Source organism: Colletes gigas, unplaced genomic scaffold, assembly GCF_013123115.1.
Source record: "Colletes gigas isolate AHSC1104 unplaced genomic scaffold, ASM1312311v1 Colletes_gigas_Sc00005, whole genome shotgun sequence".
Taxonomy (NCBI): domain Eukaryota; kingdom Metazoa; phylum Arthropoda; class Insecta; order Hymenoptera; family Colletidae; genus Colletes; species Colletes gigas.
This window is the reverse complement of record NW_025106634.1, coordinates 10,460,820-10,473,784: the sequence shown is the minus strand read 5'-3', so window position 1 is coordinate 10,473,784 and position 12,965 is coordinate 10,460,820. Positions and strand designations below refer to the sequence as shown.

The window sequence follows — 12,965 nt, the reverse complement described above, 5'->3', positions numbered from 1 at the left end:
GGGAATTTCACAATGGACGTTCGTTGTCCGTCAACGCGTTAATTTGGACGCGAGCACGTTTTCTCTGCCGAACGGTTTCGTCGTTATAACAATCGAAGGCAGACAATCGAAAACAAGCGAGGAAGCGTCGGGCAAAACGAGTTTTGACGTCGAGCACGGCCGTCGAGACGGCAGCGTGATTCGTGTTGCATAGTTTCAGGGGCACGGATCGCAGTGCCATACCAATTTCTCGTTCCATAAAATCAAAAGACGTTTAAACGGAATAAATTTTATTCCCTTTATTGCCTACATTTGTTTGTAAATTCTTGAATCGATCTCCGCAGAGCAGGTTCGTTTAATTCGAGCAATGGCATTTACCGTGTCCCCTAAACGAGCTTAATATACTTGATTAAACGCGGTTCCTGTTTCTGTACTCTGTACAGCCAACTCGTTTAATCGGTTTTCATCGTGCGTTCGATGTTAAATGTTGTATTTTTATCGGTGCTGATAAAATTTGAAGAAAAAAATCAGCCAACGTTTCAGTCAATTTACAGTTTACGGGTATCGAGCGAGCGGCGAACGAATCAGAGGAGCAGATCGGCGCTGTTCGGCACGACGCGATGCGACGCGACACGACGCGACGCGACGCGACGCGACGCGTCGCGACGGTGGTGTGCGTCGGTTAGCCACCGGTGTAGGTGTACGCGTGGTAGGTCGTAGGTGTACAGCTTCGCGGTTTGGCTTGGCGGCGTACTGTTCTTGGCACAGTTTCTGACCATCTCCTATTGCGAGCGGACCGCGCTTGACCTAAGCGTAATTTCGTTACGCCTCGCGGCTACCAAACCGGCGTTTCTCTCGAATCTCCGTCCCACCGTTTCACCCTCGAGAGCTTTTCCCCGGCTGTGCAAACTGTCTCTTCTTCCTGCGGGGACCTCCGTTTTCGTCGGTTTCGTCGCTCGGTGAAAAGTGAGTAGCACGAACCAACTTGAAATTGTCGTCTCTGTCGAAACGGCGCGAAAATCGTCCGGTAAAATTGGAAAAGTGATCGGTGGATGGTTCGATTTTAATTTAAAGTGAACACGGTGGCGATTGGAAGCGGCCGCGCCGTGCCGCGCCGATTCCAAGCGAAACTTGGCGCCCCTTTCGAACGATTACTCGGGAAACAGCGACAGACACGAGGACATATGTATAATCGTGAAAATAATTCCAACTTGTTACGTTCGTTATTAATAGTGGTTGCGTCATAGACTCGCAATGAAATAACTAAAACATTTTGTACAGATCCATGTACATATTCGCGGGAGATTATTCTGCGAGCCGGGAATCATGTGGTTTTAGTTAGATCGTAGCAAGCTCGGGCAATAATTAAAAGCACTGGATCGTTGACGCCGTTACAGTGAAATAAAAGACCGGTAAAATTAATTGAAGCGCTTAAGAAGGGAAGTCGTTATCGTTGAAAGGTACTCGATTTTCGTCCGCGATAAACGGAGGAAACTATCAGCCGTGGTAATTGAAGGTAATCGCCGGGAATTGTATAATCGGCCGCCGCCGGCGAATCGACGTTTCTTCGATCCACTTGTATGTACAATGAAAACGCATCGTGACGGCCGTGAGGACACGCGATAAAAATTACCACGGTAACTGCGCGCGTATGTTTATCGTAAATGATGCACGGTGTGCAAATAACGTTAAAAATTCCGTCGCCGCGGCGGGCCGGGCCGGGCCGGGCCGGGCTGGGTCTTGGGAAACACGCTCCGCGAAGATAACCGTGGAAGCTTGCTGCCAGTGAGAAATAAAATTCTTCTTTCAGCAAATTTATTTAGATCCTGTTCGAGGTAAGAAAATTCCATCGAATAACGCGAGACTAAAATTAATGTAAACTCAAGGCACGCAATAGCAGATCGTACTCGAGGTTTTCCAATCTACGCACAACTGCTGATATTTTGTTAGGTTTTTATACGCGGCGATTCCGGTAACTGGGTCAGTCAGGCTATAACAGACAGCAAAGTGCAACTGTACTTTTTTTTCTTTTAAATGCAATCGTCTGATCTTTGGACGAGACTTTTGACACTTCGGTTCGAATTTAGAGAACCGAAGACACCGTTCGTTGATCGTAAACAACAACCGAAACACACGATGGGTCTCGAATAAAGATACGAACGATATTTCAAATATTTGTATTTCCGATGTTTTCGACGGTTCCTAGCGTTGCTTTTTCTATCGATTTCGTTTATCGCCGCGGTAAATGGTCGGGGTCGTGTAAAGAAAGGCTTGCGAGAAGCGACACTCGGAGATGAACCGAGATAACCGAAATCGAGACGCCGCGCGAGCCGGGTAAAAAATAGAAGCGCAAGGTCGAGGAGCGTCGGTTTCGCGGATGGTGTGCGAAAATTGTGAACAACGGATGCAAAAGGATGGCCCGCGAAGTCGTACGCCGCGAAAAGTAAAAGGAGGCCAGGCTCGCGTTCGCGAACGAACCATGAAGACACGTATATGTATAAAGTGCGCAGCAAATCGCCTCGGTGGCGCGACGCGGCGCGGCGTCATGAATCGCGCGGATCTCTCGATCGACCGCTCTTTGCGAATCCTAAGAAACTTGCGCGAATCGAGAATCGTGCCATCAACTGCGTATCAAATATTCAATTCGATGCACCCATTTCGAGTCATAATTTACTCGCTGAAAGATACCGCTAGATTTTTTTTTTTATTATAAACGTTTATCCATTATATTTATTATACGGGTAAAAATCCATTGGTGTATGGTACAAGAGAAAATATAATGACAACAAGTAGGAGATTTCCTCTTGGATCGTTGGGATCATCCAGACTCGACTAATTCGAATAAGAAATATGTATAGTATCGACGAGGCCTTGACGACTCGAAACAGAATTGGTTAGAGTTTTTCCTTGTTGCGTGGAGATTGCGGAATGTGGTTACGAAAGAGGCAGATCGTGACGCATAATCGATATTTCTCGATGATACACCTGACTCGGAGGTCGCGGACGCTTCGGAAACAAACAAACATCTTGGATAGAGATCCAACGAAAGAAAGGAACAAGGCGTGATCTACTGGTCTACTATTTCTGTTATCGTGTTCGAGGGGTAGGTAGGTTCGCGTTTCATCACGCTCGAGGATCGAAGGGATTCTAAATAAAAAGCTCGCGACGGTGTATCGATCCTCCGTAGGTAAGGACCAGTGGCCTGGTCGAAGAAAACGAAATCGGGGGCTCGGGAATAATTTTACAGGCACCCTGAACACGCGTGTCAAGTGGTTTTCTATTTTTACTGCACGTGGCCCGCCGAAAATTCAATCCTTTCACGAGCAAATTCATTTAACGCGCGACAACAATTGTTTTTTACATCGTTTTTCGTTTTGATATACATATGTATATTTTCCATACGTTTTGAACGATAAATGGTTGATTGGATCGCGTGCGCGCGTGCGCGCGCGCGCGCGACACTTTCCACAAAGTGCATAGGTCCGAAGATTCTCGCGAGTTAAAAGTTGAAGAGGATTGCGCTCGTGTTTCTGCCGCCGTCTCGAGGAAAACAGCCTCTCGAGCCGCTGATCTCCTCCGTCGAGTGACGCAACGCGTTTTTGCAACAGACTCGACGCACAAACCGCGAGTCAAAGTGCAGAAGAACGCTCGAGTCACGTTTCCATTACGTTCGCCGAACGGAACGAAATCTCCCACGCGCGATAACACGCCGATTAATTTATTCGGTGCCGTTCGATAGAATCGTCGCGAATTTTCTCGCGGTTTCGCCTTTGACACGAGTCGTCGGACGATTCACCTAAGCTGTGACCTAATTCGACGTATCATCGCCGTTTATAGCGCCGCGCGTTCTTAGTTGCGCGCAGGCGGTAAATTTACGTTCCGCGTTCTTCAACGCGATGGAATGCACCCTTTAACGTCGAGGGGTTCTTCGTAGTACGCGCTGGATAACGCGTTTCCTTTTTGCGCGAGGCAAACGGGAGAAATCGCGGGAACAACGGATCGAGATCGAGATGCGTTTCCTTATGGGGCCTGTCGCGTCGCGTCGCGTCGCGTCGCGTCGCGTCGCCATGACAGTCACGGCCACGCGTTATCCACCACCGATCGTCTCACGGTCGCCATTCATCCTCACTGATCATCTTTTCGATCGAAAAATCTATTTCGATGCTCGATCAAAGGAACGTTTCAAAGAAGAAACAACTTTTCGTTGTTTCGTGGCAGTGAAACTGTGTGTGTTGAAGAAACAAATTCTTACCGTTGTTAATTCGAACGGTAAAATAAATGTTACGCAACGGTTGCTTTTTCAGATATTTTCCGTCTAGCGTACTTTCACGCTCCAACAACGTAATTGTTCCCTTTTATCCGTGAAATTGAAAGGAGGAACGCGCGCGGTTTGCGTGGCTCGATCGCGATCAGCAACACCTCCACACCGTCGACTTTTACTGTCCTTGCAATTCGATCCGTCAAAGTTTCTCCTGTAATAAGATCTAACGGTAATCGTGTAGGACGAGTCAGCAATAAGCAGCGATTTTCGCGTTATCGAGCAATAACTTTCACAGATATTCCTCCTACGTAAAATTTTCACGTTCGAACGATTGAATTTTTCCATCGGTGGCTCGAGTGATCGACACATGTGTAACAAGATAGTTTGCTGTTCCATAGGTGTTGTTTTCCCCTCTGACATTCCCCTCTCGTTTTTCTGTGAAATCGAAGGGAACGGACGCGTGGTGGCTGACCATGATCAGTAGTAGATCCGAGTCAGCGTCAGACAATCTCGCTTCCTCCGTTTCGATCGCGCGAACCTTGTAAGGATCGTCGATTCAGGCTGCGGGTGACACAACGTCCAATCGCGGAAGGTGAATTAACCGTGACCACGATCAGCCTCGAACCTCGCTCCAGATATCGGTTTGCACCGCGGCTCTCATCCTGATTAACGTTATATTACCAGCCGCTTAATTGAACGGTTAGCCGTATCGACGGGGTACAGTGTTTTCGTGAAACGCGATCGCTGAGAAAACATCTCACCCAGACCCTACACGCGTTTATTAACGATACGGGACTGAAATCGACCGACTAACAAATCCCCGAGGCTCTCCTCCTATCTCTATCGGTTTCTATCTTGTCGCGTGTAAATAAATAAAGAAAAGAACGAGCTAAAAATAATTTAACCGAGCGTGACGATTATATGTAGGCACTGTCGGTTGCAAAAGGGTTCTTTTCCGACGAGGCGCTTCCTTTTCGCGAACAAGAGGTTTCCTTTCCGGCCGGATGCGACCGTTCGCGAGAATAATAAACGCAGAAAGGAAGGTCAGCAACGGTGAGGACAGAAACCGAAAGAAGAAACGAAAATAGAGGCTCACCACCTATGCCAATGGCCCATTTTCCCCTCTATTCTAAGATGATCCGCCGCCACCTCCGCCGCCGCCACCACGTTCCGAATGGCGCCGAATCAGCGAGGTATTCTCATTTACGTACGCGAGTCATTTTTCGACATTTCTACGCCGTGTTCAGACTGAAATAAAAGTGAGTAAGGTGAACGACGTGGCGTCAGACACGACGCGTAGTAACTCGACAACATGTTAATGGGACGATTACGCCACGTCGACTAGCAAACATTGTGCTGCTCGATGTTGACGATTCCGAAAGGAAGGACGCCGGTCGGCCGGTCGGCCGGTCGGCCGGTCGGCCGGTCGGCCGATCGGCCTTTACGACCAATTAATTTCACAGAAAATTGTCCAAGAACCGTAACTCTACGTTACGAACAAAAAGTTCAATGGATCGTTAATAAAAATCAGTAATGCCATTTCTAACTCGCAAACATTATTGTATGTGAAACAAGGTCTGGTATATGGTAAATAAATAGAAAATACTCTGCGAGTAATCGGTTGTCGATCGGTTTTAAAAATACGCTAGCACCGGGACTCTAATTCTATTCGTGATCTAAATTCGAACCGCGTCCGCGTCCGTTCGTGATCTCCTGGTAAACTGTACGCCCGTCCCACGATTTCGAACCTATCGAGAAATAAAATAATTCCATGTTTGCGTTAATCTGTTGCAGGATGCAGCTCTCGACGTGTTGCGGATGCTACTCGCTGAAAGCGGGGACGATATTCACCGGAATACTCGGCATCGTGAGTAAATCGATCGCTACGTTTACCAGACTACGTTTACCGTCTTAAAGTGTCTATTAAAATTATTTGCATTCAGGTCCTCTCGATCGTCTCGTTGATCATGATCTTCACACTGAACGTCGAGTGGAAGACGATACTGATCGACGTGCTGGATCAGAGCATCGTCAGAATCATTTTCGCAATAAACCTTTGCATGACGATTCTGATCTCGATGTTGCTCATAATTGGCGCCCTCAAGGTAAACGACCACCTCTTGTATCGAATATACGATCGTCATACTTTGCCAATAGATCGTGACTGTTACCCACCCGTTGATGATGACCGTTGCATAGATTTACCAAGCTCCTGTTGTTTGCAGAAAAACACGTTTATGATGCTGCCATGGGTGGTTCTGGGCTTGATCCTAGCGGTTGGCCTGCTCGTCAGCGTCGTTTACACGTCCATCATGTTCTTCGTCAATCACGAAGTCATAAACGGTGCACTTTGGCTCGTCGTTGGCTTCGTATCCGTCGGTGAGTCCGCCGTTTCATCGTTCCCGTTCTCCTTAAAATTATACGCTTTATCTTACTCGCAAGTTTCATCAAAATCATTCAAAGTCCAAGTAAACAAATTTCCACGATCGTTCGATCAACGATGGACAAAGGATTTGATATTTGTTCGCAGTGATTTACACGTACTTGTGGCTGGTGGTGTACAGCTACTTCCAGCAGATGAGGTACGACAAATTGAACAACAGAATCGACCCGTACGGAAGGCCGTACAATTATCGACGACCTTGAAGAGCACGGAAAAATGAATCGATGAGCCCGCGAGAAACAGAAGAGAGATCGTGATACGTGTCTCGCCCTCCCGAAGGGATTAGACTGTTTTTTTACAAGGAGAAGATCGACTCGTGAAACGGTCTAATTGCTTCGAGAGAGAGAGAGAGAGGAGTCGCTTAAAGTTCAATTAGCGAAATAGCACCAAAGCACGAGGCGACCTCGACCTCGACCCCGACGAAACGTTTATTAATTGATTACGTTTCGTAATGCATTACTAATCGCGAACGGTAGAAACGAGCATGTTTATGGCCGACGGAGCTGCCTCCTCGAATGGGACTTGCAGAGAAGCCTTATATCGTTCGAGGGTGCAATATAGTCGGGGAAAATACAATCTGATATGCAATTATAATAACACCGCAATTGGTATACTCTATCGTGCGATTACGCAATTACATATTTTCTCCAGACTATGATATTTATTTTTCGTGTAAAGTGGACGCGTTCTAGATACCGGAAACGAGATAAATATACATGTATGTATAATCAATCGGAGAGAAGAATTTACAGACTCTGTTCTTCGGGAGGAAAACCGACACTGCCGGCGCGGCGCAGCGCCATATAAAAAAAAGCGAGGAGGCTGATTCCTCCGCGGTACGGAAATAGATTCCGTATTCAAGGATAACGAAAATGTTAAGCGTATGCAAAAATATACGCGTTGCCTCACCGCGCTTGGAACCAGTCTCTCCTACGCAAGGTTAACGACTGACTTATTTATTTTCCTCAGTTTCGTTTCCACACACACACACACACACTCCCCACTCCTCTCGTACACGTCTTTTTAACGCGTATTCGTTTCTAATTATTGTTATTTATTGAAATTATTCTTCTTTTAAACACTACACGCGGAGAGATAAAAGTTATTATGACCGTTCCAAGGACGAGGAAAGCTACGAGGATAAGAAAAATACTTTTTAGGATGAATAAGTTATTTTATCGTGTCTTACGTCTATAGTAATAGATTTTCCATGTTCTCGCGAATGAACAAGGAAAGTAACGCAGCCGCAAGACCCGTGGTATGGCTGTCGCAGTCAAAGTCCGTTTTCGAGGATGTTCTTCGGACTATGTGCGGCGACAGGTTGTCGGGAAATCTGTTTTTGGCAAACAAATTTCCAACGATCAGGCTTGAAAATGTGAATAATTGTTAGGAAAGAACGTATACCTGAACGAACTGAAACAGCCATTAGGATGCGGGAAGCTCATCAACAATCGCTCGTAACGTTTCCCAGTGAACTCGAGGAAGCCTTCCATTCCGCACAAAAGAGCTTCGAGTACCAGAAATATACCAGAGATATAACATGTAATAAAATAATTGAGTAGTCGATTCACCCTTACCTTGTTCCATCATTAAATCCGGAGTGTTGAAAGGGAAACCAGCCGCCTCGATGTCGACCAGATCTTGCAAAATGGCGGAACAATACAAGACCAGCAGATCGCAGGGGACGTTAACCGCGACTCCGGTCTGAAACGGACTAGGAATTATCAAGTAACCTTCTTAAAAGTAAGATTATTTTTGAAAATTATCACGGACCGCCATGGCAACTTGGATGATGAACAATCTGTGGACGAGTGGGTATCCTCTGACGCGATCGTCTCTCTCCAAAATCTCCACGCACGTTTCTGGCATTCCATTGATCGAGTTTAATTTGTTCCGAACGATTTTAGCCAGACATCGATCGCTCTCCTCTTCCTTCGGCGTTCCTTGCATCACCAGATCGAGAACGTCTTGCTCGGTAAATCCAGGGGTCGGACTCTTCTTCTTCAAGGTGCCGTTTTGCCAGCAAATATGTCGCAGCCAGAGACCAAGTCTACTCAACGATTCGTGCACTGGAATTCGTTTACTTTACTTTACTTTCACGAAATGGTGAAGAGGTAAAGAGAACTTTTCGTTTCAAAGAAAATTCACTCACACACTTGCATGTCCTTGGTTTTTGGCACAACATTACGGCGCAGATATTTCCGAATCGCGACGCACCGATTGAAAATTGATCGCATCTTTCTGTAGCGTTCGTCTCCCAGGTATTTCTTGTTTTTGTGTGAAAACATGGAGGCTGTGTTAGCTGTTGGGAAAAATAAGTGTCAAGTGTTCGATGATCGATTTCTATTATTTATCGATAGCTTTTACCTTCGACGATCGTGATGGATAAGGTGACGTCGGCGTTCATTTGATGGGGTCTGCGATAAACGTAATCGACTACCTTGTACAGCGTTTCTATCTTTCGATCTGCGATCAAACGACATTTTAACTGAAATTTTCGATGCAAGATCCGAAGGGAAATCTCACCGAAATCGTCTGGAAAGGCGGTTCCATGGCTTCCATGGGTGAACGAAGAGAAGCAAAATAGCAGGACCATAGAAATGCTCGGCAACGCTCGAACCCCGTCCATCCTGAACATGCAGACATCCTCGACTTTGCCAAGACTTTATAGCGGCACAGCCCCACCGTGCACCGCGCGAACCTCTAACGAAATTTATACGAAAGCCACTTTGTCTTAATCGAGGATCGAACGTGTCGGAGATCCAGGCCATTCGTCTTTCGAGTGGAATATTTCTTCCAGTTGTCCCTAACATCCACTCGTGGGAGGTGAAACAATTCCTTGCGGTCGCAATCAGTGATCAATTTAGATTTATCGCCTCTTTCTTCCTTAAGGACAATACGGTGTTCAAGAAAGTGTAAAAAGTGTTTAAATAATCCATTACGACGAATACGGGGTACGATATATTTTTATCTATTAATTGGTAAACCTATTTTAATAGACTCGGTAACACAAGTTAAGATCGCGAGACAGTATCGGGATGCAGAAGAAATGCCCGGCCGGTTCGAGAGATGGTGTTTATGCTCAGAAGCAGTCCGGATGAAAAGGATTCAAATAGTCTCCGGAGATACATCCGGTCATTCCATGGCCTATTTTCACGCACTTTCCAGCTCTTCTCCGTGTCTAAAACAGATATCGTGTTCATTATGTACATCGTATAAAACGTTTTAAAGATGAAACGTACCATTTGATACTCTATCTGACACAATCTAACCCCTCTGTCGTCTGGATTATCCTCTATCGTTTTCATCTAAAATTCAACGAGATTCGATGAAAAATATAACAAGAGAGATAACGTTTGCGATTTGGCCGTTTACCACGTCAGGAAAATTATGCGTCATCATCACAGGACTTTCAACGCTCGAAGAGGTGTTCCCCGTCGCGAGTTCCATAAATGTAATTAAGGCGACGATCGAGACGAACCAGGATGTCCTTTGTAGAAAATTTCACGTTTAGGGTTGTCTAATATTTATAGAGTAGCTCTGTTTCGGATAGAAACAGCAAGACTCTATCGTTAAATCAGGAGAATGAATTTCCCAAAGATAATAAATTCTTTTAGCTTCGTAAAATAAATAAATAAATTTATTCCAATTATTTCGAACGCTCTCAAGTGTGTCTGTAGTAAAATTTTGCAATATTCTCCGTCAAATTAAACCACTAAAATTGTGTAATTAATTGGTCTTGGATCGAGCGAGACTCGCTGTATATGTAGAAGAAACGACTTACATACTAATGTTTATTCTGAAATTTCTTTCGACGATTACGAGAATCACAGAGGCTCCGAGAGACGACGATAAACTATTGCTGCCATAACTGCACAGATCTTTTATATTGGTTGCGAAGCCAACGAATTTCTTCTCGACTACTAAAAGGTTTCACCTCCGGAAGGAGGCTGTAATTATTTTTGAAACGTACTAATTGCAAAACCCCGACGTTTCTGCTATACATACATTTCGATCGGTTGTCGATGCGTTAAGGCTATAACTGGACTCGTATTATATTTTCTTAACAATTATTTTATCTTTCGCTTGTATCATATGTAGTCGGTTGTTTGTATGTACTTACGTCTCTTGATAGAAATTACGCCACTGTAACGCGTATTCGTAATTTCTACGTATCTACGGTTCATAAATTTCTCCATATTTTTATACCTATTGTTTGCAATAATTATTAATTAACATCAGGCAATAGTTAAAATGATGCTCGATAGCGTGGGTTGTATAAATAATTGTTTTTAATACCATTTTGCGTAGAATATTCATTTTTCGGTCAAAGGCACGGTTAACCGTCAATTAATTGGTGAACTCGCCAAGGACGGTCATCCCCACCCCTTCGACTCTTCTACCTGAGGCTACCTACCGGTGACTCTCTCACTCACTCTCTCTCTCTTTCTCGGCGCTGGCGGACGTGACGGAACCCCCGTGGCTCTGCGCTCCACCTTTTCTCACCACTACTGACCACTGGTCACCTTTGCTGACCAATACTGACCATTAGTGACCAGCAGAGAACGAGTTCCGAATCTCCCTTTTCTAATTTCTTTTCCAACCTTCGAGCGTCTGTTGGGCTTGAACGTGGGGTTTCATTTTACTTTTACTTCTTTGGTCTCCTTCCATATTTCGCTACTTATTCCTTGGTTTGTTCGATGCACATTTTATATCGCATGTACAAATTTGTTTCATTGACCACTATCGACACAGTGGTGAGTGATATGTCAATCTCCAATTTATCACTTCTTTTTCGACATTCAAATGTCTGTTGGGCTTGAATCTATCGTTTCACCTCGTTTTCATTTCTCTGGATTCCTTACATATTTTATTTCTCTGACTCCTTGATCGCAAATGTGTTTGTTCCCGTATTTTATTCTTGTCTTAATGTTGCTTGGTGTACATATATGCATGCTGTGCTCTTGTCCGTGTCTATTTTACGTCGCTGGTTTCTCTGGGCCCATTTATTTTATTTCGGGGCTTCGTGTTTATCAATTCATTATATTTAATTGTTTAACTAATCGTAAATGCCGCCACCTTCTTTAGTTTGTTTCAGATTACTTACAGGCCTTTATTATCGTGGGACATCGTTGGACATCGCGGGACATTGCGTAAATTTATTTTTAAGGCCGCGATACCAAGCAGTTATTAACTTAGCTTCTCGTTCACTCGTTCTCTCGTTTCTTCTCGTCCAGTTCATCCGCTGCACGGTTCAGCATCGCGTCGCGTATCCCACAATTTACCTTCATCCCTTTTTAAACAAAATAATTGCTTGGTAGATTTAAATTAGATATAAGCATCGACGACTCCCATGTATGCGTCTGCGTATGTGCCAAGTAATTCTTTACCAACCAGCTTCTTGTTCACCCGTTCTCCCGTTTCTCGTTCCGGTCACCACTGCTTCGATGTAGAAAGCAAGTGATGGGCCGTTTAGCTGATCCGAAGGGTCAGTTGCCGTCCGCTGGCGAGACGATCCAAGAGAAAGCGTATTTCGGCCGCAGAGGGGATCAGGGACTGTTCCTGTCTGCGGTAGCCCCGACACACGCTCCCTCTCTCAGTCAGCCGTCCCGCGTTGGGTCCATCTGGCTCCCAACAGGATGCGTGGGAGAAATGGGGAACCTCTGTGCCGGGTGCGTCGATTCACTTACCCTTCGATCGGACTTGCCGAGAGGCAACGGAGCTGACTTTTTTTACCAGTTACTCGGTTCGCGTGTCGCGTATCTCGTTCCTTGCATCGATCACTGCTGATCGACATCGCGTCGCGTATCCCACAATATAGCTTCATCCCTTTTTAAACGAAACAATTACTTGGTACAACTAAACTAGAAGATCGAAGGAACATTGCTTCCTTCTATCTCTCTGGTTTAGTAATCTAGCTTGTAAGAATGTAAAAGGGAGATCGATGGAACTTTGATTCCATCTATATCCCTTCGGGTCTCCACTCGCAGCAACCTCCACGTGGTGAGACCTGGGTAATATTATTTAGCGTTTAATTAATGATCGTATCACTCTTGGCTGGGTAATGCAATTATCAATTAAAAACTAAATAATATTAGCAAATTGGCTGCGATCCGCTTTGCACAGGTCATCGTAAATATAGAGCTTCTTCGCTAGCTTAGTTTCGATTCTCATTGATTCACCAAAGATTCTAGAGTATTGTCAGAGACGAGGTATACGAGTACATCTTTCACCCAATGTATTTTTTCGACCCATTTTTATGGGTTCTCGAAATCCCATTAC

At 45.1% G+C, this 12,965-nt stretch overlaps 2 protein-coding genes across 4 annotated transcripts; one reads left to right on the top strand and one right to left on the bottom strand.

Moving 5' to 3' along the window:
- The first annotated feature begins 617 nt into the window (after positions 1 to 617).
- LOC122395353 lies at positions 618 to 7,788 on the top strand. Of its 3 annotated transcripts, none has more exons than XM_043392842.1 (6): positions 618 to 945; positions 5,168 to 5,433; positions 6,035 to 6,107; positions 6,184 to 6,345; positions 6,466 to 6,619; positions 6,771 to 7,788. In XM_043392842.1, the coding sequence occupies exons 2-6, from the start codon at positions 5,342 to 5,344 to the stop codon at positions 6,884 to 6,886; spliced, it is 597 nt and encodes a 198-aa protein (XP_043248777.1). In that variant the 5' UTR covers positions 618 to 945; positions 5,168 to 5,341; the 3' UTR covers positions 6,887 to 7,788. The 3 variants fall into 3 exon arrangements, with proteins under 3 accessions (XP_043248777.1, XP_043248780.1, XP_043248778.1); XM_043392843.1 differs by lacking the exon at positions 618 to 945 and adding an exon at positions 4,107 to 4,832; XM_043392845.1 differs by lacking the exon at positions 5,168 to 5,433 and having other exon boundaries at positions 622 to 945; positions 6,771 to 7,784.
- Positions 7,789 to 7,859: 71 nt separating this feature from the next.
- LOC122395352 lies at positions 7,860 to 12,678 on the bottom strand. Its single transcript, XM_043392841.1, has 7 exons — positions 9,210 to 12,678; positions 9,051 to 9,149; positions 8,836 to 8,985; positions 8,457 to 8,752; positions 8,261 to 8,387; positions 8,088 to 8,190; positions 7,860 to 8,049 (listed from the first exon to the last, which is right to left on the bottom strand). Exons 1-7 carry the CDS (start codon positions 9,319 to 9,321, stop codon positions 7,875 to 7,877), a joined length of 1,062 nt encoding a protein of 353 aa, XP_043248776.1. The 5' UTR covers positions 9,322 to 12,678; the 3' UTR covers positions 7,860 to 7,874.
- Positions 12,679 to 12,965: the final 287 nt, after the last annotated feature.

Coding starts and splice junctions, on each gene's coding strand:
- LOC122395353 (XM_043392842.1), top strand. CDS start 5,342: ATGCCAATGGCCCATTTTCCCCTCTATTCTAAGATGATCCGCCGCCAC. Junction 5,434..6,034: donor AATGGCGCCGAATCAGCGAG/GTATTCTCATTT, acceptor AATCTGTTGCAG/GATGCAGCTCTCGACGTGTT. Junction 6,346..6,465: donor TCATAATTGGCGCCCTCAAG/GTAAACGACCAC, acceptor TGTTGTTTGCAG/AAAAACACGTTTATGATGCT.
- LOC122395352 (XM_043392841.1), bottom strand. CDS start 9,321: ATGTTCAGGATGGACGGGGTTCGAGCGTTGCCGAGCATTTCTATGGTC. Junction 9,150..9,209: donor CGCCTTTCCAGACGATTTCG/GTGAGATTTCCC, acceptor GTTTGATCGCAG/ATCGAAAGATAGAAACGCTG. Junction 8,191..8,260: donor GGATTTAATGATGGAACAAG/GTAAGGGTGAAT, acceptor TGGTACTCGAAG/CTCTTTTGTGCGGAATGGAA.